This window comes from Sorghum bicolor, chromosome 10 (assembly GCF_000003195.3).
Source record: "Sorghum bicolor cultivar BTx623 chromosome 10, Sorghum_bicolor_NCBIv3, whole genome shotgun sequence".
Classification (NCBI taxonomy): Eukaryota; Viridiplantae; Streptophyta; class Magnoliopsida; order Poales; family Poaceae; genus Sorghum; species Sorghum bicolor.
This window is the reverse complement of record NC_012879.2, coordinates 281204-304771: the sequence shown is the minus strand read 5'-3', so window position 1 is coordinate 304771 and position 23568 is coordinate 281204. Positions and strand designations below refer to the sequence as shown.

Genomic DNA, 23568 nt, shown 5'->3' with positions numbered 1-23568 from the left:
GTGTTGGCAGTGACGCCCCGCCCCTCACTCTCCCCATGGCATGGCGGCAGCGGCGGTTGCCATTCCCCACGCAGAGGCCCGCCGCATCTCTGCTCTCTCGACGTCCCGGCGGCAGCACCTCCGTGCCCCTCCTCTCTCAGATCCACCTCACCCTCTCTCCATGGCAGATCCATGGCGACAACGCTCAGGGAGGCCTCTCTCGGCCGCAATGGTGTTTGGAGGAGGCGGATCCGGTTGCGGCGGTGCTCGGGGAGGGCTCTCTCGGTGGCGGCGGCGGTGCTTGGAGGAGGTGGATCCAGCTGCAGCGGCGCTCGAGAGGCCATGACAAGCAGATCCGGTGATGGGCGGCCCGACGAGCAAATCTGGTGGTGTCGACGTGGTGGATTTGGTGGAGGACGGCCCTGACGAGCGGCGGCACGCACGACAGATCCAGTGGCCAAGGATGGGCTCGGTGGGCCATGGATGGATTCAGCAGGCTTATCTAGGTTTTTATTTTTATTTTTTGTTTTTCCCGATCGATTTATCGAGACGGGCATTAGGACCGTCTCGATTAACATTAATTAATAATGACCTTTTCTTCAAGGCGGTCGATTTGCTCATCTCGATAAAGTGATTTTGTCCGCCGTAGTAAAAGAATTATGTAGTAGTGTATATTAAGCTTGCGTTTGATCTAATCATTTCTCTATATATCTAGCAAATCATATATGTATGTGTCGTCTACTGCGTAAGATACTACAATATGTATGTATGCAGCCGGCCGGCAGCCAGACATACGTATCTCGCTCGTGCAATCTTCCAGCCGCTGTTTCGCCGATTTTGTGGTCAAGAGATGACTACGCTATCGATTAAATTGCACAGATAATTGCGCAGAATAATACACAGATAAAATCAAATTTATTGTGTAAATATATACTAATAGTTTAGGATCACATGCATGACCATTCAGTGTTGCCCACTTGCCCTATTGTACAATATATACATCCACTGTCAATTATTTGCTCACCACTTGCGTTAATGTTAGTGCTTATCAGCCTAGCTTGTCGTAAACGGAAAAACACGCCATGCCCAAATTCATTTTCTTTCATTGGCCGTCCATGATCTGTCTTAACCTCGAAACGTGTTTTTGCGCTATTTGCCTCAACAAATTTATTGCATCCATTCTTTCCTAAGCAATTTTTTTTTTTTGTAAAAGAAGAATCGTCATTTCAAAATATTATACTCATGGAAATACAAGCGAAGCACATGTTATTACAAATAACAATATTTGAAAGTGGCAAACAATATTATTATTTTCTTTTATATTTCTGATTAAACATCCACTCCCTCGGTCGCCAAATAAATCAACTCTAGAGTTTTCTTAAGTTAACATTTTCAAATTTAATCAAATTTATTGAGAAAAAGCATCAATGTTTATGATATTAAATTAGTATCATCAAATATATCATGAAATATTTTTAACAGTGCTTATTTGATGTCATAAATATTGATGCTCTTTTTGTATATAATAAGGTTCAACTTAAAAAGAATTGATTTAAGACAACTCTGAAAATTGTTTGATTTAGTGACGGATCGGAAGGAATATTTGATGTCAAAGGGAGTATGAAATAGTAACCTCTCTGGTTTAAGTGTAGAAGTTCAATGAAGTAGGCCTAGCCGACTAGCCATATCATGAATGCATGCATGCGTCCAGCAAACTGTCGCGCGCAGGTGAAAATGTAATCCCGGTTGTATCAACAAGTGGTCATGTTTACTACTGGCAACAGGCCGTTTATATATCACAGTAGCTATATCTCTCACTCACCTGACCTGGCTGACCAGTTCCAAGCTATCCTCGTTCGTTTTCCATCTCCATGGCAAATATACAAACAAAAAATGCTATCTTGACAAGAAGGTTCAAACTGTTGCCCGTGACCCTCAGCCGGCCAATAACATCCAAACGAGAAAGACAAGTATTATTCTAGTTTCCATCCAGGGACATCTCCATCGACCGACTTTGAATTGCACTTACAATAATACAACACAAGCACTAAATCTTACACTTGTTTATACTCCACACATACGTATATATTGCAATCCGGTACATTTGTAATTCTGCATACAGATTTGCATCCCTGGACTATTCCTAACAAATAATTAGCTATTTATCGTACATGCTAAGGCAGTTACTGTGAGTTTGTTGAATTTCTGCCAGAATTGTATTGCTTCCTACAAAAATTCTTGACCTTCAAATAGACCCTGCATGGTTAACCCTAACAAAATTTCACTGCCACATTACTGCTAACAGCAAATCAGGCAGCTTCATCATGCCAACAGCACTCTGACAACAGCAGCAAATTAAGAGCGCTTAATTCCCTATGAGCTTTTGACCTAGCCCCTGACCCATCTAGACATTACAAGTACAAAGATGCTGCAAACACTATGTCCCTCTTGATCTTGTTGACTGCCTCCTCGAGTTTTGCTTCTAACTCGGTTTCCCCAATAGACTTGGATGCCAGAATCAGCTGCTGCAGAACCTCCTCCAGCCTCCTGATGGCCCTGATCAAGCTTCCTTCAAACACTTGGGTCATCTCCATGATTTGGTAGAACTTCGACCCTCTGGCCCATGAATACACCGCTTCCATTATGTCAGGTCGGAAAGAATTCACAAAACTTTCCACATCAATTTGGATCTGTCATCATCGACAAGAGAAAAAAAATACGAGGTTTCAGCATCATGATCCAATTCGAACATAAGGTAGCAATTTGATATGATGGTTTGGTACCATTAACTACCTTGCATTCAAGCTGAAGGTTAGCAACCCTTCTTGCTGTCTCCTGCAGCTGGTAGAAGAGCAAATCAAGCTCCTCTCTTGGCTTTGGGGCATCCTGGAGCTTCTCCTGCCAAACAAAGCAAGAAAGCAGTGCCACCATCTGCTCTACTGTAGCATCCTTCAGAGCACCACTAAACATAAGCTCCGTCAATGTAAGCTCATCAGCTGAACTTATCTCACAGGCCACTTTGCCCTTCACTTCCACAACATCATCACTCGTAACATATCTGAAATAAAGATGTCTCTTCTTAAGTGGAAGCTTGGTAGGATTATCTGATATACATGATAAAATTTTCTAACATTCACATGGAAACCAGCAGCCTATGTTACACGGATACTCCAAGAGGGGTGACGTATCCGTATCCGATACTCGTCGGATACGCGGATACGGATACTCGGATACACTATTTTAGTGGATTTTATTTTTAGAAAGTGCGTATCCGCGTATCCGATACGTATTGTATCCGATACTCGTACCCGTACTCGTGTAACGTAGCCAGCAGCATGTTACTACGTATCTTACAGAAGCAACATCAGGCATATGCTAATTTGGTTGAGGACACAAACAAGAACAGATGATAAAATTATCTTTCAAATTGACAGCAAGATTTTTAGAACTCAATACAGAACAGACAAAAATTCCTATTTTATTTAAAACCAAACCAAATTTGACATGACAGTGGAAGATGCTTCTAATTTGGTAAAAATATCCTACTAGTTATGTGCTGTGTCTGTCTTTTCACATCCGAATATCAGATGCCCATGTATTATATGCTTCTATAGTATACACACACGAAAAGAAAAAAAATATTCACAGCAGCAATTTTGTTGACAGAAATATTATACGTTTAGCAGATCAAGGATTATATATGTAAGTAGGCCACTTCATCTTAAACCAAATCGGCAAAATCTGAAAAAGAATCATTTTATGTCAGAACAAAATGCAATACCCCAGCCTGCGAAGAACACGTTTCCGGGCCTTGAGTTCATCCTTGAAAGCTAAAGCAGTGGAAGATCGCATTGTTTTCTTTATGGACTTTATTTTGGCTGATAGTTCTTGCTTAGCATGAAAGACTTTCAGCTTTTGCTGGATATGTGGAGAGTTACGGATATCGTGCTTCTCAAACAAGCTCTCCAGAGCTTCTATTCGTCTGGTAGCTTTCCGAAATGATTTCGATTGTACCTAAAAAGAATAGGTTTTATTATAAAAACATAAACAGAACAAATCTGACAACATGTCTAAGCATTTTCTTACTTTCATATCTTCTTCTGGATCCAATAGAGGCACCCCATCTTTAGCAAACCTTGAAAGGACTTCTTCAACTTTCCTCAAGGTGTTTTCTCGAGCTTCTACAGGCAAAAGATCCTTAGGTATGTACATCCGTATGCTGCTTAGTCCATCAATCTGTTTTATTTAGTTGGACCCCATCATTAGCAAAGGGGCAGCTTAGCAAGGAGATAAAATGATCAGCAGCGGTGAAATGTGCAAAGTAAATAACCTGTGAAAGTGGCAATGAAACTACAACTGGTTCTCCACGCGCTTTCAGAGGAACAACCTTCATTGTTTTCTTACCATTGTTGTCCTTAGTTACAGAACATCTGGTAAGGACATCAACCGTGTAATCAGAATCCTCAGGTCTCCTATCTGGAAGAGCAAAACCAAAGTAAGGTGAACAGCTACTTTTCCATTTCAACAGTGACTTTTAAAGGCATAGATGAATAACATCACTAATCTGACTGTTTCAGGAATTAAAACCAGGTGTACTTGCTGCAAGTGCTTGGCAATCAGAGATGCACAAAATCCACTCCATAAAAGAGAGGTCCTAACATACAGTCACAGGCTAAAAACCACCAAACATTCTGCAATTCAAGCTAATGAAGCTATGCCACAGGAATAGTTGGTGCAAAACAAACCAAAATCAAGCTTATTAGATAAGATTGTCAAGAAAGGTAAACTATGTCTGTACATTTTTCAGGATAAGTGAAGTCTCTCTCATTTGGGATCAGAATGGTTTCTCAGTCCTATGTGTAGTTCTGAAGCTGCCAGTCAATTCATCATCAAAGCTAGAGACCTAGACAAACTGACAAGGGTTACCCATGCCACAATTGGCAAAACTCATGGACATGAGCAGATCATAGGACAACCATGAATGAACCTAGATTATCAGAAAAACATAGCAGTGAACAGTGAGCAGGAATATCTGCTGCTTAAGCCTGAAATCCCTTCCCAAAACGTATAACTACATGAATCCTGTCATGGAATGCATTACCAAACAAGTTGTAGGTAAATAATTCTGTATTTATTCTAAACCTATAAACAAAATCAAAAAAACATATTAGAGGAATAGGTTGAAATGAGATTATTGTTTTAACTTATGTACCTTCACCATGGGATTTCACTTTTTCAAAGTTTATTATAATTCCCCATGTGACATTTTCATCAATGGAAAAGTTGGCTGGCTCATCTGTACTATATTCAATGCGGACAAGCCTTCCAGGTTGCAAGAAAGGCAGAACATGTTTTGGAGAGAGGACAATATCATGGACATCCTTCTTTAAACTCCTGTGCTGCTGTAAGAGATCATAATAATCCTTCAAGCTCTCCTCTTCCTCAATGACCATCGAATTTCTCTCTGATTCCAGTTCCTTGATTTGCTTCTGCACAAAATTCAAACGGGGTGCTATTGTAAGTTTCAAGAAATGCTTTAGATGGGGTTTCTGTGTGTGTTTTTATAAAAGTCCCTATGGTGACCAAAAGGCAATGCCAACATTCAGTCTATCAGGCTACCAGCACAAATTATTAAGCTGGCTTGTAATGGTCCAAAAGTGATCTTACTGCATGGGTGCATCTCTGAAGCACTCTGGAATGTATCAAATAATGCTCAAGTCTTTTTTTTTAACATGAAACATCATACATAGGAAAAAACTAAACCACAATGGGGTGTGAAGGAATATTTTAAACTTTGGAGAAAGGATGGCCTGTTGTTGGCCTTTATAGAAAGTATAACAATCAACTTTACTCCCCAAGTGATTATTCCCTTAAGACACTTGCTAAACTACAACCTAAAGGGCCCATTAAAATAAGTTCGCAGAAACATATGAAGTGTGAACTGTGGTGCAGCTACAGGAAAATAGTGTAATATTATAAGTTTCAATGAGCGATGAGTTAATAAATGGATGAATTATGTGGTTCATGGCTGTCAAGGATAAAGGCATAATGTATGTCATGACCACGAAAAACACTTAGGAGCATAAGGAAAATTCTCCATTTCAAAGAAAAGCAAATACCTCAAGATCAGGGAGAGAACGATCAGCCTGAAATTGATAAAATGAATGCCGGAGGAGCTTTTCTGGATCCCCATCCTCAGATCGCATTTGATTTAACAGCATGTTGTAGCTCAGATGAAAGGCACTAACAAACAGAAAGGTAGTTGTGTGAACGCATGCAGAAAAGAACATAATTCCACACTTAAAAAACGACAATAAACATATTGACGCTAAAGAATGAAACAGAGGGCAGATCTGAATTTGAGCATTGGTATGCTAAGGAACAGGCATAACACAAATGGCTAGCATTATCTGCAGAATATAAGAACAATGTTAACCAAGAACTTTATCACACTGGGAGGATTCGTCCATCCCAGCCCTAATCTTGTGTTCCGGATTTTTTTTTCATGCATACCACTCAACCAAACTGGATTAAGTTGTTAAAGCTTCTTTGTTCTAAATGTGCCAGAAAAACCAGGATGCAATGATACTGACCTGTTCAAACTATCAGCACTTCCTTTCAGCATCATTTTGGCAGTTGAAGGTTCCATTTTCTCATCTACCATCAGTATACAGATACCACGCTGATCAATACCTCGACGACCAGCACGGCCACTCATTTGGATGTACTCTCCACTTGACAACCATCTGAATCGGTCTCCATCAAATTTTCGCACATTGGTAAACACAACAGTCTTTGCAGGCATGTTCAGACCAATACTGAATGTTTCTGTGGCAAACAAACACTATAACACCATGTTTTAATCTCAGGAAGAAATCAAAAGGCACGACACACAGCATAGTCTTAAGAAAGATAGAAAGAAAGCATATATAAAATGCTCAGTGGAAGCGCAGCATCATTAGGGAGAATATGTACAATAAAACATGTGAACACATTTCTCAACGTATAAAGATAAGCCATGACATTAGTCAGATGAGAACCACTCTGATCTAAAAATAACTAAATAAAATCGTATAGTAAATCTGTTATTTCAGACCTCGTGCCCTCTCTATTTAGATTTGGAAGTGCAAATGAACATAGAAGCCTAGAATCACCCAAAATCTGATCTATCCATTTCATGTTTCACATCGAATTGGTGTCTTCATATGGAACTAGAATACAGTAGTAACAAGCAGAATCTACTGTATAGAAGGAATCAAGAAATACAGCCTAACCTTTTAATGCACGAAATTCTTGCTTGATGTAAAAGTGCAAAATGTATATAAGAAGTTACGAACATCTATGTCTTACTATCATTGCTCGAAATAAAATTCTGTATGAGTGTTCAAATACCACTAGCAATAACCTACTTATGAGGCTAAGAAATAACAGGAACTTGAGGCATCATGAAACGTGCTAACCTTAATGAGGCCCTCCTGGAAGAGTATCTCAATGACTTCCTTTAAAATGGGCAACAGACCAGAATGATGCACGCCAATGCCGCGTTTCAGTAAGGGGAGCATGTTTGAAACCTGTTAAAGCTCCAGTGGCTCAGTTTTTAAGATAAACTATCAACCCATAGCATTGCCTACCAGTACTGCTACTGGTTTATATATTACAAATAGAAATGTATACCGCTGTACATTGTGTTAGTTGCTTGAGATCAGAAACTGATACACAAATGAGAACTTGCCTGAGGAAGTTTTTTGTCATCATCAGAAAGCATATCCATAGCACTCCAAAAAATTGTTTCGATGTTTGCCTTCTCGTCATCCTCATTCAAGTCCATCTTAGCCATCTATCACACAATGAAAGATAGTCAAAATCAACAGAATTAACTCAATTTCTTTTTCCTACAGACCACAGAATTTTCCTGTTCACTAATTTGACTAAAAATAATCTACAAAAGAGCATACCTGCATAGCAAGAAATTCGCATTCCCTTTTGCTAAAGCTGAAAAGTATTACAGGATCATATTGGCGCTGAATTATCATTTTCACCATCTTGAATATGTCGCTTTCCTCGCTAGATTTCCCTGCCATGATAACTTTCTGCCACTTCCCATTCTCCTTCTTCTTGGCACTGTCGCTAGCAGGGACAAGGGCATTCAATGCTTTCTGAAAACTGTCCTCTCTGAACTTGCCCTTCTCATCCACTACAAGGTATAATCCATCCCCTCCAGAAGGAAATACATAGTGCTGAAGAGGTGTAGGTCTATAGTCAGTGTATACTATATGACAGGGTTGCTTATGTACCTGAAAAATAGAACCACCTCCACTATTAGCAAAATTGCATATGTTCTTAAAGCATATGTGAATGCTTGACCATGTCTATCGACAAATGCCTTTTAAAAAGAACACAATTTTAAAAGCCAAAGCCATGGCAATATGGCAATAGAAACATGGAGACAAATAGGCAACCTTGGGAACAGACCTTAGCTACCCAATCAGCAAACTCCTTGGCATTAGGTACAGTTGCTGAGAGGAAGACAAAGCGTGAGTTCTTGGGAGCCATCACTATACTCTCCTCCCAGACCACTCCTCTCTCTCTATCCCGCATGTAATGCACCTCATCAAAAATAATCCAAGCAACTTCCCTCATGACCTCAGATCCCTTGTATTGCATGCTCCGCCAAATTTCTGTAGTCATGACCTGCAATGTCAAGGCTTGCTTTTAAGTTCCAAATCATAAATATACAAGCAATTGAAAGAGTAGTGAGGACAGGAGGTAGTACCAGACAAGAGGCATTAGGCTCAATCGTGACATCCCCTGTCATGAGACCAACATCAGAGAACTCTTCTTTGAACTCCCTGTACTTTTGGTTGCTCAGTGCCTTGATTGGAGACGTGTAGATGACCCGCTGTTGGTTGCGCAAAGACATTGCTATTGCATACAACGCAACCACTGTCTTTCCGGCAGACGTATGAGCTGAAACCTGGGAATCCCCAAAAGGGAAGTAGAGAAAGATTTTTATAAGTGACAAACGACTTAGCTGATGAAAAGGAGAACTGGTTTGACCGTATAAATACAGAAGCACAAAGCATGATTGTTTAGCAAGAAAATAGTTGGACTACGAGGTGTGGTCTGATTATCATACAGATCATACAATAGGGAGAACTTGTGAATTACAGAATTTACTATCAGCATTCAGCAACCACGGATGTTAATTGGCCATCAGCAATAGACCGGATCAACAGCAGCCCAATGAGAGGCATGTTTTTATGCGGTACTAATGATAGGTATTTTAAAAAGTTAAACCTGATTGAGAAGCTAAAATGGTAGCCTTCCTTTAGTGGACCTAATTTGAGGCGGTTGCTACCTAATCCAATCCAGAGGGGTCATTTGAATTGAACTAAAAAAGATACAAATGTGACACATGCACCGAGCTAGGTGGTCAAACGAAACGCGCCGAAAGAAGAAAAAATGGAGCTGATAGGGTACCATGACGGATTCGCCATTGTCGACGCAGCGTATGGCCTCGGACTGGAAGGGGTCGAGCTGGAAGGGGAACTTCCTTGCTGGCTCAGAGGCGTCAGCGCCGCCGGCAATGGCGCGGGACGTAGAGGCAGACGCGTCGTAGCCCTCGGGGTAGGAGACGTCGTGCACGCAGGCGACTGGTTCCGCGGTCGCGAGGGCGGTGGGAGCGGGAGGCTCCGAGGTGGGGGCGACGACGCGCGGTGCTTTCAGAGGAGAGGCCTGGTCGGCAGCTTCGGGGCCGTCCGGGGCCTTGCGCTTGAGGGTATCCATGGCGGCGGCGTCTGCGGTGGTGGCGGCGGCGGCGACCGGGAGCTTCTAGGGTTTAGTGAGGAGTTTGTTTGGTCGCGCCGTCGCGCGCGAGAAGAAAGAGCGGGCGATGTCGCTTGTGAGTTGTGACTGCAAGTTGGACCCACCTGTCTGTTTTACATATAAGCAAGAGGTCGCTTCTGTCCGTAGAAAACGTATTTCCGTCGTAAAGAAGGCGGCACGGAAAATTTACCTCAGTTGGCTTGTCTCGGACCCGCTAATATATTTTCACTTATAATAAATCAGCGAATAGTATTTTTAGTTATAGCTTTCAGACCAGCGAACAAGCTCTAAGGGTCTGTTTGGCATAGCTCCAGAGCCAAACTCCATGCTAAAGTCAAATGGAGCTAGCCAAACACCCCAACTCCACAAAACATTGGAGCAGCCCAACTCTATAGAGTTTTTGAGCTCTAGGGCCTGTTTGGCATGGCTCCAACTCCAGACAGAGCAGCTCCACTCCAGAAATCCAGTTGGAGCCAGCTCTGAGTGCAGTTGGAGCTGTCTGTTAGAGGTGTTTGGCTAAAATGGTACTCAGAGCTCTAGAGTTGTGTTTTGTCAGTGTGGTTTGTCCACTTTGTCCTTTGTCCATTGATGCATCCAGCAACAAATAAACCTTGTGAATTGAATTAAAGTTCCAACACCTTACAAGATAATCCAAAATAATAACTTCTAAATAATTCGAAAAATCCATCAAAGCAAACAATTCGACATACAAGTCCAACCAAATAATCCGAGATACAAATCCGTAGTTGAGAACATAATTACATTAATTCCAAGCTAATGCGATGGATGTAGCCAAACTATTACGAAATGTGTCCATAGTCACAAAGCTTGCTTCCGTAGTTGATGTATCAGAAGCATGGCGAGACACGGCATATTTGTTGTATCTTGCTGGGATAGTTGGCACAGAGTTCGGATCTCGATCAAATTTAGCAAAGTCCACATTCCCACTAGCATGCTCACGTATGAAATTGTGGATCACTATGGTAGCAGCCACTACCTTCTTTTGTGTGAGCATGGAAAAGGAAGGCATCTTATAAAGTAGATATGAGTTCTATCTAGTGCTCCAATACAATTCTTAAAATGCCTTCTTTTTCCATGCTCATATTCACTTTATAAAATGCCTTCCTTCCCCTAATTCGTGACTTCGTGAGCAAAGTCGGCGGCTCGGCGCCGCCGTGGCCGGTTGCCGGGATTTCCAAAACCGTGGGATGTGGGGTACAAAACCAAAACTGGAGTGGCGTGGCCGCGTCGAGGTGGAGCCGCACTCTGTCCCTCCCCTCTGGATCCTGCACTGCTGCCGGCTGCCTCGTTACGTCACGTGCAGCGCACACACCCATCCGCCGGCCGGGCCGGGCCCCATCCCCCATCGCCGTCGAGTCGCCTCTGCATTCCTTCCTTCCCAGGCTGCCGAGCCGATCAGTCCACTCCTCCGCTCCTCCCACTTCACTCCCAGCTCCCGAGCCATCTGATCTGCTCTGCCCCCACCCCTCTCCGTCGCTTTCGCCATGGCTTCCCACCGCCACTTCCTCCGCCTCCTCGACAACCCCTTCTTCCCCTTCCCACCGCCGCCACCTTCCTCATCCTCCTGCCCGTTCCTCCTTGACGGGGTCTTAGACCACCCGTCCCCGTTCCCCGACCTGGACGACCTCCTCCTGCCCTCGGCCTCCGCACCGGCGCTCGACCCCTTCTTCGCCTTCCCCGCCACCCCGTCCCCCTACACTCCGCTCCTCCTCCGCGACCTCACCGACCGCGTCGCCGCGCTCGAGCTCGCCGTCGCCACCGCGCGCCGCCGCCCCGAGCCCCCCGCCACCCGGAAGCGCACCTACGTCACCGACGCCGGCGGCCGCAAGGTCAAGTGGACCTCTGTTGAGAAGCCGCGCGCCGGGGAGCGGACGCTCAGGTGGGAGGCCGAGATCAAGTCCCCCGACGACGACGGCTTCGACCGCAAGTGGAAGTGGGAGGCCAAGGGCGGATCTTCCTCCGCCGGTGCCAGAAAGCTCAAGTGGGGCGCCGCGGTCAAGGGGAAGGGATGTCTCGAGCCCTGGTCCCAGTCCTACACCTGGGAGGAGGACTTCACCGCCAGCGACAGCGACGACGAAGAGGAGGAGCGCGCGGCTGACAAGACCAAGACCAAGAAGGTCACCGTGAAGAAGGAGAAGAAGGAGGTGAAGGCCGTCAAGAAGGAGAAGAAATGCCCCTTCGCCACCGTCAAGATCGAGGAGATCTCCGATGACAATGATGCTGGATGCGTCGCCATCAAAAAGGTCAGACCTTTTCTTCTGCATTCGCCATTCTCCCTCACTAGTGAGTAGTGACTGGGTGGGGTTTTGCTCCTCACAGGGGTTTTGGACGGTGGTTGGGGCCAAGAAAGGTTTACTTTTTATTTATTTATTTTGATATGAAGAAAAAGGTTAGATTTTTAGCAGGATTAAGACTTAAGAGATCCATAGACGCTTGTTGTTTTTAGAAGAGTTTGGTGATGTTCTACCATTCTGGATCTGCATTCCTGGCTTCTTCTACTGACCTGCATTTTCCCCACTCTCTCATGAGTGAAGGCATTTGCTAAGGGCAACGGCAAGGGAAAGAGGAAGGAGCTCTCCCCACAGGATGCTGCATTGCTCATCCAGATGACCTACAGGGCTCATCTTGCTCACCGCTCCCAGGTGCTTCGCTGCCTGCGCGATCTGGCTGTGGCTAAAGCCAAGCTCAAGGAGCTCAGGTCCCTGTTCTATAACATCTCCTACAGGCACCGCATTGCACATGACCATGAAGAGCGCCAGAGGTTCTCTGAGAAGATCATCGTACTGCTCATCACTGTCGATGCGCTCGAGGTGAGCTGCATGTTTGGTGATTGTGTTTCCAAAGTTACATTGTTGGGTTGCGAGTTGAGTTGTTGCATTGTTTGCGGGTGTGATATATTTGTCAAATCTCTTTAAGGATAAGTTTCCAGTGCTGCGCTAGTATCTGAAGTTATTGGTTAAACCGTATAAGTAATATTATCACATTGTTAGAAAAATATAATCAATTGTACAAGGATTAAAAAGTTATCGGGGATCATCTTGTGTATGTTTTTGTATGCACATACGATCCTGTAATGAATTTAAGATATAGGCTTACTTTAGATGTAGATGCTAGAATATCCAAAATGGCTGCCCAAGGCCTGAAAACATACAGAAACTGATTTACTTGTGACAGTTTTTTTTTCTGGAAAGTATATTCACTGATGCTGTGAGGTCGAAACCTTTAGTATTAATATTCTTAGGCAATGCTGCATATTTCCTGTGAAGCCAACTTTGCATAGTACTACAACATTTATATGACTGGTATTCGATTGATTAGTAAGCAGAAATCCATGTTATTTTGTTCCTTTAGAACTTCTCTACTGTTCATGTTGTAGGCTTTCAGTTTTCCATGGAAAATAAATGAAAGGGAAGCCATCTAAATAAATTGTTTCTAGATATTCAAGCATTTTAACCCTTTGCCGTTAACCCTGTGCCGCATGAACTTCTCAAGTCCCTTTTTCTAGGTTGAAGTCTATCTAAAAGGGAATGCTATGGTAGTGAAGAAAAGATGAAAAGCATTAGGCATCTGTCTCTGTCTCATAAAATTTTGTGTGCAGTAGTGTTGCACTCAAATTAGGTGAGACAATCACGTTAGCTCTCTGTTTCATTTTCCTAACTTGAATGTATGTCAATTTTTCTTCCTCAGCTTCCTTCTGATCCTTCTTTTGTACTAAACATGTACTCGCCAAGCAACTAAACTGTTTTGTTCATAAAATCCCTGCTTGTATCTCGTTTTATCCCTGGGTTCCATATAACCCCCAGTAAAAGTGAATGTTGGTTGGCATGCATAATTCCTGTTCTTTCTGGGTTGCTTTGTTGTTTCTGAAGTGTTGGACATTAGTCTCAGACTCTGACCAGCTTTGTTTGGTGCCTGCCCATGAATCCAGGGACCTGACTACATGGTGAGGACCGCGAAGAAATCTATGCTAGAGGAGCTTGAAGCAATGCTGGAAGTTGTGGACCCTCAACCCCCAGGGAAGCAGAGATCACTGAGCCGCAGGAAGTTTGATCTCCCAGAGGGTGGAGCCATTTCCGATGAGAAAATGGCTGCTGCGAACAAGGCCGTCAGGATCATCGAGGAGGGCAAGTGATGCAGAGTAGAGGGAGCCACCACCTTGTTAGTGGCAGGATATCATGCCTAAATCCTGATGAAAGCTCTGTAGCAGCAGCATATCTATTCGTCTATCGTCTAGGAGAAGTTTAGACCTGAGGCAACTCCGCACTTTGTTGAGACTTACGATTATCCTAGAGGGAGCTATGTCTGCACTCTGTTGTACCTTCAATGTTATCCATGCTTTACTGTGAACCTGTAGTATGTTTCTAGACAAGTCAATTTGAGCTATGGAATGTCTCGGGATGTCTAGATCCATATCTATATGTATGTGCAAAGTGCTTTGAGCAACGATCTATTCAGCATGGCGTGTTCAACAAAGCAGCCTGCCTAGCCGCAGAGACGTTAAATCCATATCTATATGTATCTGCAAGTTTGAAGCAGCAGAATTTGTGGAAACATGTACAGACAGCACTGAGGATGGGAATGGGATGCACACAAACTACACTGGTGGTTCAATCATAGGCTAACTAACCCGTCTAGCATTCATAAGAGCACACCAGGGATAGACTAACATCGATTCTTCTTCATCAGGCTCAACTCTTCTTCCTTTCATGGCCTTTTGGTGATGGGGACTTGGCTGCTGGAGCAACAGCAGCTGGGGGCCGACCCAAATCCAAGCTCTGCATCTCGCTTGCCAGCAGCGCCCTCCGTTCTTTCAGGAAGTTGAGCCGGTTTGTCAGTTTTACTAATGCCGTTGACGCTGCTGGTGGTATGCTTCCACCGAAATCCTGATCAGCAACAACATAGGAGTATTCATCACCACTAGCTCATCAGTCGACAACAAAGGAAAGGAGCATGGTCTCATCTCATTCGAGCACAAACCTCTAGTCTGCTGGATCCATGAAGCCCTCTTATCAATGGGCTATTTGAATATTGTTTCTGCGCAAGATTCCACTTCGAATGAGAGGATGATGACGAGGACCCATCTTGGCCCTCCTTGGCAATCGATTGCCTTCTTTGAGGAGCCCTGTGGCTGATGCTCCCGACCGCCTCATGACCTGGCTTGGCTGCTGAAGAAGGCGAATCCTGCGCGGTTTGCTTCCTTGATTGCTCAGTATCACCCTGAAATGTTTTCTGTTCTTTTTAACCTGAAAACAATTTTTCCACCCACTTATGTTAAAGCAGAATGAAAGGAATTTGGCACTCTTACAATGTCAGATGCAGAATCACTCCCAACAGTCGGTGACGCTTCCACTGATAAGCTTTCAGGTCTGGAGAAAGGGGTCCCAGTTTAGTACAAGTCTACAACCGAAATGATGCCAAACAGTGAGAAAATAACAGACCAAAACCTTACCTGCCAAGCCTGTCTGTATTTAGGAGCCGTTTGTTGCATGATTCACAGCACAGCTGCTGGCTGCTAACCTGCCCATGAAGATCAGAAACCTCTTGCTTCAAGTTCATAATATCAGATTCAGCAGTCGTAACTTCCTCAAGATCAGCCTTAGTCTTTAATTAACAGAGTAAACATTTTAAATCATGGAGAAGAAAGGAACTGAGAATAAACTCACTAATCACTTCTTTAGGAAACTACCTTGTCGTCTCTTCGCAAATTCATCACCCCAGACTCCAAGGATGATCTCAAATTTCTCTCCTTCTGCAGCTGATCCCTCAAGCTTTCAACCTATTGAATCAACAACTTTTTGCTGTCAAAAAGAGAAATGTATGACTTACTCTGTGAAAACACACCCAAACACCTTCAGAGGAATGAAATACTACATGGCCATAATTTTGCATACTGAACACTTTCAGCATTATTTTATTGCAAAGCTTCTTATCTAATCACTGTGGCCTTTATTTCTTCTTGATGGCACAACGATCTCTTACCGAGAGAAAGTGATCCAAAGCTACCTGGGTTTTACTGACCCAAAATGAAAAGAAAAGATAACCCTTCAGTTCTTACTTCTTTTTCAAGTGCTAAACGGCGCTCATGTAGCTCTTCTTTCCGCTTTTCTAGACTTGACTGTAGGATTGCATTTTCTTTGGCCTATGACAGAAAAGGAACAATATCATCTCATCGGGAGGTATACAATACCACTTAACCCAATTCATGTGATCCTAGGGGAAAAGGCTTTACCTCCTTTGCAATTTTCGATTGGAGATCAATCTTGCTGCTCTCAAGTTTCTCAATGAGGGTCCTTGTTCAGAAGCCACATCAGAAAATAACTCAAATGTCAGCCAGAAATTGTGAAAGCTTCCTTGCATGTTTTATTTATTTTTCGTTCCAAACTGCTGTTAAGTTTTGTTTGTGATAGTTTTACTAGTTGAAGTCAACATGCAAACACCGAACTGAAGGATAGCTTCACAGTGAATAAGCGAATGGCAAATGGCAAGTTGCGATAGTATTAAACAAAGACCAATATCACAAGTAACAAATGATGTATTGAGAAAGAAAAGCTGGAAAAAGATTGTGGTGCTTTCAAAGTATATACGTTTCCAATTCTTTCAATAAAATAGGACATGCCCAAAGGCCAAAGGTGCCCAGACCACTTACTCATCATCGCTGCAGCATTCAATCTCCTCTGTTGACAGGTCTTTTCTTGCCTGTATATCAAGTGTTCCCATAAAATTGTAAGATTATCCTACCAGCATTAATATGAAGAACTGTACCAATAACACTTTCACTTACTGAAGTACGGCCCCATAAGGTTCTTTTGCCCTTGTCCATAGATTTTTCTCTGGAAGCTGATGAACGAGAAGTTGATCTTAGTATACGATCTTTGGATCCATTTGGTCCACATGATTCTTGTTTCTGGTTGGATTGACTATTGTCCTCTGCCTGTGCGCCTTCTATGGAAAATGAATTAAGCGGAAAAGAAATTTGATCAGTGTCTTCCCTTGATGCACCATTTTCTACTCTTGTTGCTCTTATAGGAGGTTGAAGATACTGGTTATTGTCATTACCTGCAGTTTCTGAGATATTGCTTTTAACCTATGGACCAAGAAAAATTGAAGTCAGAGACCTAAAGCTGCAGTTCTGAAAAATACATGTGTTCTACACCAAATGAGCAAAGTTATTTGCAACTTTGTATGTGCTTTGAAGCAGGAGTCTAAACTATTCTTCAATATTGTATCCAAGAGCATAGTGTGACCAAGGTTTTCTTGTTAAGAATATAGTTACAAACACCGCAAAGCGATTTGCAGTATATGATGCACTTAGAAGTCTCCGTGAAATACAAGCAGTTATATAATTGTATTATAGAGATGAAACATAAGTTGGGTCCCCAACAGGCTCCTCACTCATATGGGGACCAAATATGAGTGAGAAATACAAGCAGTTATAGATATACCATCTTTATAAAAATATAAATACCACTGTTTAAAAGTGGAAAAGTTTGACCACACACATAACTTAGGCACCTATATTAATGGACAACATATGAGCCAAGGAGCTAATCTATGCATGCTAAAAGGAAGAAAAACAGGGTAACCTCAGAAATTGAAATAATAAAATATAGCACATTGAAACAAGAATCATATCATGAGAGGCTGCAAAAAGCTAGCATCTGTCTCGAAGGACCTTCCAATGCCAGAATGGAGAATATCTCATCTATAATGTTTTGGAATCCATACAATGATCAGTGAAGTACCTTGCCATCCTTTACATTAGCGTTGATCTCATGTTCACTGTCATCAGAGTAGTCCAAGTCTTCTTCAATGTCATCTTCACCAGAATCATAAGAACCATCGTCGTCATGGATGTCATTATCTGTGGAATATTCCTTATCAACATCATCATCCTCAGACTCGGTATAAGCATCTGAAGAACAGGAACCTTCTTCCAAGTCCTGTATGATAATCAGTTGAATTATAACTCATGAATGACTACGGGAAGTTCTTCAAATGGATTCAGTAAAAAGAGGATACATCAAATATCTGATCAAATTCCTCCATCATAATAATAACAATAGCTTGTGCATGATTCGCAGCCGCAGCAGCTTGAAGTAGCTGGAATGAACTGTCCCCTCCCATACTAAATTCATTGTCTATGTCACATTCTCCAAGAAGAAGAGGTCGAAGAAGGAGTGGTGCCATGCAAGCTGCCAAAGCAGATTGAGACATCCTATTCACAGCTTTGTGTGACTCAACAATTTGCATCATCTTGAGAGTCCTGAAAGAAACCTGATTAGTCTGGAGCCCATTTGTTGGAATAATTTTGTTACAGTTCTACAGGATAATATAACTCAGTCAAATTGATTATAATGATATCAAGGGATGAGAAACCCCCATCAAGAATGAAAATCCAGCTACGACACCACAGGAATTAATATGTTAATAAGTATAAAGCTTTGGTTGGCAAGAAAATATGATATAAGCATATAAGTTAGATACCTCTGCAACAATTGTCGATTTGGTTCTGGGAAAACTTCATATATCACCCGATTTATCTCATCAAGTCTTCTTGCCTTGTCAGTTCCTGTATAACACTAGTCTTGATCATCGTATGATTCTAACATATTAAAATGCTGTAGATAAGGGCAGATATTGATTTAATTATGTGCAGTTACTTTATGACATCAATTGGGATTATATATCAGTTTGATTGATAAATTCAGAAATACAAGATAACTACTGAATGCATAAACAAAGTTTCAAATTAATCTTACGGTATGCTTTAACCAGGGCAGTGCAACATGATGCAGGAACCGGAGATGATGGCATCTCTCGAAGAACATACTGTATCAAAGGAAAACCAGACAAATATCAGTGAAGAGCATTTCTTTTTAGTGAGTTTGTAATCAACACTTGCCAAATTTATACCTTAATACAGTCACCAATAACATGAGCATCCTCTTCTGGGGAGAACTCGTTTTTCCCTAAAAAAAATAAATGTGTCTTAAATAGTACAAAAAAAGATGGTAAAGCAGTCAAAGCAAAGAAAAGGTTCAGTCCAAACACCAAAAGTAATTATCCTAGATAAGAAAAAGCAGTCTTACATAGTGAAGAAGACAGATTATTTTATTAATTGAACTAAAGACTGCCAAACACCAAAAGTAGTTATCCTAGATAAGAAAAGAAAAGGTTCAGTCCAAAGAAATCACCCTTTTCATAATCCCGAATTCTGCGTTTGACTTCTTCAACATCAGCAGACTGACGCAGGATGCCCTCTACCTTGACCCCTACAGATAAAGGTTTTTTTTTTTGGTGTGTGTGTGTGTGTTAGGACTGTGCAGAATGATTTAAAGCCATTTATGCTTTTACTCACCATATTACCATAATGTAAAATTTGGCAAGATTGCATAATGACCGCAATAAGCAAAAGAACTTACCATGATCTTCAATGAACTTCAGGGCCTTCTCCAGAAATGATGGACTACCATCAGCATCTACTAGTGCAAATTCTGCAGGTCTGCCAATAACAGAACTGTCCTCCGCTGCACCACAAACAACTGAACTTGCTTAGCATAATGAAATGTAAGGATCCATCCCTCTCCCTCCCACAAAAAAAGTTCAGTTATCAGCAAATGCAGGAGTTCCATTCTACTATTTACAATTAGCGCAGTGATGTCTCTAAGTTGATCATCGCCCTTGCATGCACTACCCTGGAGTCAGTGGCACTTGATTTATTTGCCTCTCTAGATGGCCTTTCGTTTTTAGGATCACCTTGTGAACTATTAAGAGTTTGGTTGTATGGTTGCTTGAGTGTGAAAATTAACACAGCTTACACTGTTCAGCTGGAGCTTCAGCAGGTTCTGCTGCTACATCAGTACTGAATATTGGATTTTGCCCCATTGTATTTGCTACGCTGGGTGCCTGTGCTAGAGCACTCTCCAGTGCATTTCTCCACTCATTTAGATCTTCTGTGGTTTCTGCCTGCTTGGTGGAAATTCATACCATTAATTCATAAGTATAACATACAAGTATGGTACCGGTAACGAATTACTGGAACAAAAACAAGCCAATTTCTACAGTGTGATGGCATAGACCCCTGCAAGCTCCTAAGGAACTAGAACTAGCATGGCCCTCCCCTAAATCTAACCAAGTAACCATCACTACTGCTACTTCAGTCACTACCAGCCACACTCAGTTGTTCATACCGCAACAAATAACCAAACCCAACTGGAACACCAGAAGCGATATGCCAGACATTGTATGAAATGGACAACTAACCTTCAGAGTGAAAGTTCGTCCATCACGGCCATCAGGAAAGAACACTGTCAAAAGTTTCCTTTCTTCTTTGACGACAACACTTAACCATTCCCCAATATTATAAGCTTATCAGACAATATTGAAGAATCATCAACCTTTCGTCAAAGTTTCAGTTTCGTTGCATACCTTCCGGAGCTATTCAAGTCGATTCCACCAAGTGTAACAATTGGTTCAGCTCCTCTGGGTGGAGGCACATTCTGAAATTAAAGCACAAGGTTGGGAGTGAGTACTGTGTTAATTTTTCAAGAAAATAAACTTCAAAAATGGAAAGAAAAACAAACTTTAGCAATTGTACTTATGGCTTGATACAAAAAAAATACTTTTGTGCAACTTTTGTTATCCAACTAATAGGATGAAAAGTAACTATCCCACTTATCACCAGAATGTTTCCCCTGACAAAATGTGTATGGAATGATAATTGTATTCTGATTTCAATCGCAGCAGAGTAATGTCAATTCGATAATCTATAGTGGCATCTGAGCAACAATATGCCCCTATCACAAGTAGCTGTGCGTATAGGTAAATGATCATGGTATAGTCGTAATGAGAGGGCCCAATAAAAACAGAACTCAGTCAGTCTAGCATATCTCCAGCCACTACCTGGTAGTGACTAACAAAGTAAAATGAGACTTACAGCCAAAGTAAAACTTGAAAAAATATTATCTCATTAATAAAGTGCAGGTTTAACATTGTTAATTTGGGAGTGTATTTGCTAGGATCTCCTCATGAGAAGCGGATTAGCACTACTAGAGCAGATTGACATATGAATAATGATGTAAATAAACACAAAAAAGTACAGATAATACAGTAGAACTTAAGGAAAAGGAGGAACATTGAAGGAACTAGTGCAGTATATCTTACAGGGTCACTTCTGAAGAACACTAGGGATGCCCTTGTAAGAATAAACCAGCGCTTTTTCCATGATGTCCATCCAATTCCTGTTTATAGAAGATTTAATATGTAGTGTTTTATCTCGAAAGTAAAATGTGATCAACTATGGAAGATCACTAAGTGGGGCAGCCAAGCTTTGACGCTTAAACAAAATATGACCATTTGGCACCAAAAAAGGGATAGCATAAATAAACTATTTAACATATTAAAGGAGAGGGAGGAGAACACCGAGTTTATGCAATATCATACATATTTGCAGGAAAGCATACCTTTAGATGAAAGTAGTAAATGTCCACTCTTAAGAACCTGCACTAGAAAATGTTTATCATTGTCCTAAAAAATTTTCTTACAAAGATATGGAGAACATAACCAGGTATATTTCTCTACTTTTACTGTCTATCATGGCTTAAATAATAGTATACTTTGCAACGATAAGATAAGTTTCTAATAACTTTCACTTTGACCATATGCTGAGGCACAACCAAGTTGCAGATAAGCATCAGTGGCAGCCATGCACAGTGATGATAACTTGTGAAAACATCAAATTGTATAAAGTCACGTGTTGAGCAGCGTATTAGTTATAGGACACGGTACATCATAAAAAGGCCATTTCTTTTATTTTCATTACTGCAGCACAAAGCCTTTAATTGTAAGATTACACAAACCTGGCAACTAGGACAAGAGGTCGGCGGGCTGTCACCAGTTTCAGATGTGGAGTTCGGGTCTCCCTCCCCACATCGACAGGTCTTAAACTGATTTGCATTCTCAGTAGGCTGTGAAGAAGAAACCTATCAAGAGAATTAAACAAAGTGAATTGAACCTGTAGAACAGTGCCTCGGTCAAACAATTAAATAGTGATCTTGTGAACTTGACTTTAGTGCATGAGAGAGAGAGAGAGAGAGAGAGAGGGAGGCTTTTACATAGAGAAGTTTTATTACTGCTATTACCAAAGCATAGTAAGGCATGCATTTTGTTTCAGCATATCGTCCATAGGCATGCATTATGCAGCATATTCTCCGTGATTCATAATTAGAATGCCTAAAGTAAAGTAGTAAACTATACGGTATGATTGCTACCCAACTCAGAACAGTCATATCCAGTTTGTTACTCCAGTAAAGCACTTGAATAATGCAACGGGGTATATACACATTGATAACCAAACTCAAGCACAGAACATAAAAAATATTATCGAAACATATGAACCGCTTACTTGCTGGTATGGAATCCTGAACTCAGAAGCTGACATTGTCAGCCTGGTCTAAACGGCCGACTTACGAAGAACGTCAGGATGATTTCTGTCCTGGCAATGTGCTGCCGTTCTTGCTCCCTATTTAGAGATGCAGGGTACAATGTTAGTGCCCATAAAGTCATGAGCTTTTTGCTCCACAACCCCTAAAAGAAGAGTAAGGTGAAACAAATGGCACAAGTAACTGATCGAATACCAATGTGCTGTGCTTTCAGATAAATACGTGCCTATGTTGAGCGGGGAAAACCGATGTCCGTTGTTCCAGTTGTGCAACCAAGATTCGATTTTGATTGTGTGAAGGGCATGGACTGTGGATCCATGATCCGTACGCAATCAGCTATAGGCCAACTGGCAATGTACATTAGAAACATATAGATACTGGGGCGTCGCGGATGTTATTACCTGAATGAATTGAAAGGAATAAATGTCACTGACGCGAATGGCGGAGGGAGGCGGCGTTGCGTCAGGGCAGGAGAGGAGAGGAGAGGACAGGAGGCGATCAGAAATCCCCTAGCCGAGACTAGCCTCCCGAAGCTGCAAGAGCTGCCCCTCCTCCGCTCTTCCCTCTCGGCCAGTCCTGTTGTTTCTAGCACCAATCCATGGATGGTTGGTTGAGCTCCCTCTTCTCCAATACATGGATCCGATTGGAGTACTATTCTTGGTAATGGAGTGGACAGCATCGGAGGGGGAAGCAATCGGAGACATGGCATGCGGTTCGGATGGAGGGACGGCGCCACGTCGTTGCCCAGCCCGCGCCCGGTGTTCAGGCTTGCTCCACTGTTCACACCCTCCCTCTCCCCACTGGGGATTTGGGGAACACTGACCAGCCATCGTCTCGTCTCATCCGTGAGCGCCGCCGGAACCAGAACCGGGAACGGGAACACAGCAACAGCTCCAATGGCCAGTGGATCATCCGAGATAATGACATTTCGATTCACATACTATGGAGTATGGATGGACTATTGACTAAGGCCTTGTTTAGTTTCCTAAAAAAATCAAAAAAATTTCAAGATTTTCCGTCACATCGAATCTTACGTCACATGCATGAAGTATTAAATATAGATTAAAACAAAAACTAATTGCACAGTTCGCATGTAAATCACGAGACGAATCTTTTAAGCCTAGTTATTCTATAATTGGACAATGTTTGTCAAATAAAAACAAAAATGCTACAATAGCGAAATCCAAAAAAATTTCACAACTAAACAAGTTCTAAAGTGCTGCCTTTCAAAGATACCATTCCTAAAGAAACACGATTTTAACTAGCACCTTTTGTTTTCAGATGTAATATTTATAAAACTTTA

At 42.1% G+C, this 23568-nt stretch overlaps 3 protein-coding genes across 7 annotated transcripts; 1 reads left to right on the top strand and 2 right to left on the bottom strand.

Annotated features, from left to right (window-relative positions):
• On the bottom strand, window positions 1927-9888 carry LOC8067882 (DExH-box ATP-dependent RNA helicase DExH9). The gene is made up of 14 exons (XM_021448862.1): window positions 9460-9888; window positions 8753-8953; window positions 8452-8670; window positions 7935-8273; window positions 7712-7816; window positions 7440-7550; window positions 6573-6823; window positions 6099-6222; window positions 5192-5468; window positions 4310-4455; window positions 4066-4215; window positions 3761-3993; window positions 2773-3037; window positions 1927-2669 (listed from the first exon to the last, which is right to left on the bottom strand). The coding sequence occupies exons 1-14, from the start codon at window positions 9763-9765 to the stop codon at window positions 2391-2393; spliced, it is 3006 nt and encodes a 1001-aa protein (XP_021304537.1). The 5' UTR covers window positions 9766-9888; the 3' UTR covers window positions 1927-2390.
• LOC8067881 (BAG family molecular chaperone regulator 7) lies at window positions 10985-14229 on the top strand. 2 transcript variants are annotated; one of them, XM_002437625.2, is made up of 3 exons: window positions 11002-12068; window positions 12360-12635; window positions 13754-14229. In XM_002437625.2, the coding sequence occupies exons 1-3, from the start codon at window positions 11310-11312 to the stop codon at window positions 13955-13957; spliced, it is 1239 nt and encodes a 412-aa protein (XP_002437670.1). In that variant the 5' UTR covers window positions 11002-11309; the 3' UTR covers window positions 13958-14229. The 2 variants fall into 2 exon arrangements, with proteins under 2 accessions (XP_021304542.1, XP_002437670.1); XM_021448867.1 differs by lacking the exon at window positions 12360-12635 and having other exon boundaries at window positions 10985-12068; window positions 13754-14208.
• LOC8066865 (rho GTPase-activating protein REN1) lies at window positions 14319-23197 on the bottom strand. Of its 4 annotated transcripts, none has more exons than XM_021448864.1 (26): window positions 22667-23197; window positions 22461-22572; window positions 22229-22345; window positions 21684-21806; window positions 21288-21324; window positions 20989-21065; window positions 20254-20324; window positions 20089-20167; window positions 19644-19791; window positions 19248-19352; window positions 19020-19097; window positions 18739-18794; window positions 18585-18654; window positions 18310-18394; window positions 17845-18088; window positions 17568-17765; window positions 16882-16909; window positions 16607-16767; window positions 16472-16521; window positions 16055-16115; window positions 15881-15964; window positions 15512-15601; window positions 15275-15426; window positions 15131-15191; window positions 14803-15042; window positions 14319-14708 (listed from the first exon to the last, which is right to left on the bottom strand). In XM_021448864.1, exons 3-26 carry the CDS (start codon window positions 22262-22264, stop codon window positions 14514-14516), a joined length of 2529 nt encoding a protein of 842 aa, XP_021304539.1. In that variant the 5' UTR covers window positions 22265-22345; window positions 22461-22572; window positions 22667-23197; the 3' UTR covers window positions 14319-14513. The 4 variants fall into 4 exon arrangements, with proteins under 4 accessions (XP_021304539.1, XP_021304538.1, XP_021304541.1 ...); XM_021448863.1 differs by having other exon boundaries at window positions 22492-22572; XM_021448866.1 differs by having other exon boundaries at window positions 15275-15342; window positions 22492-22572.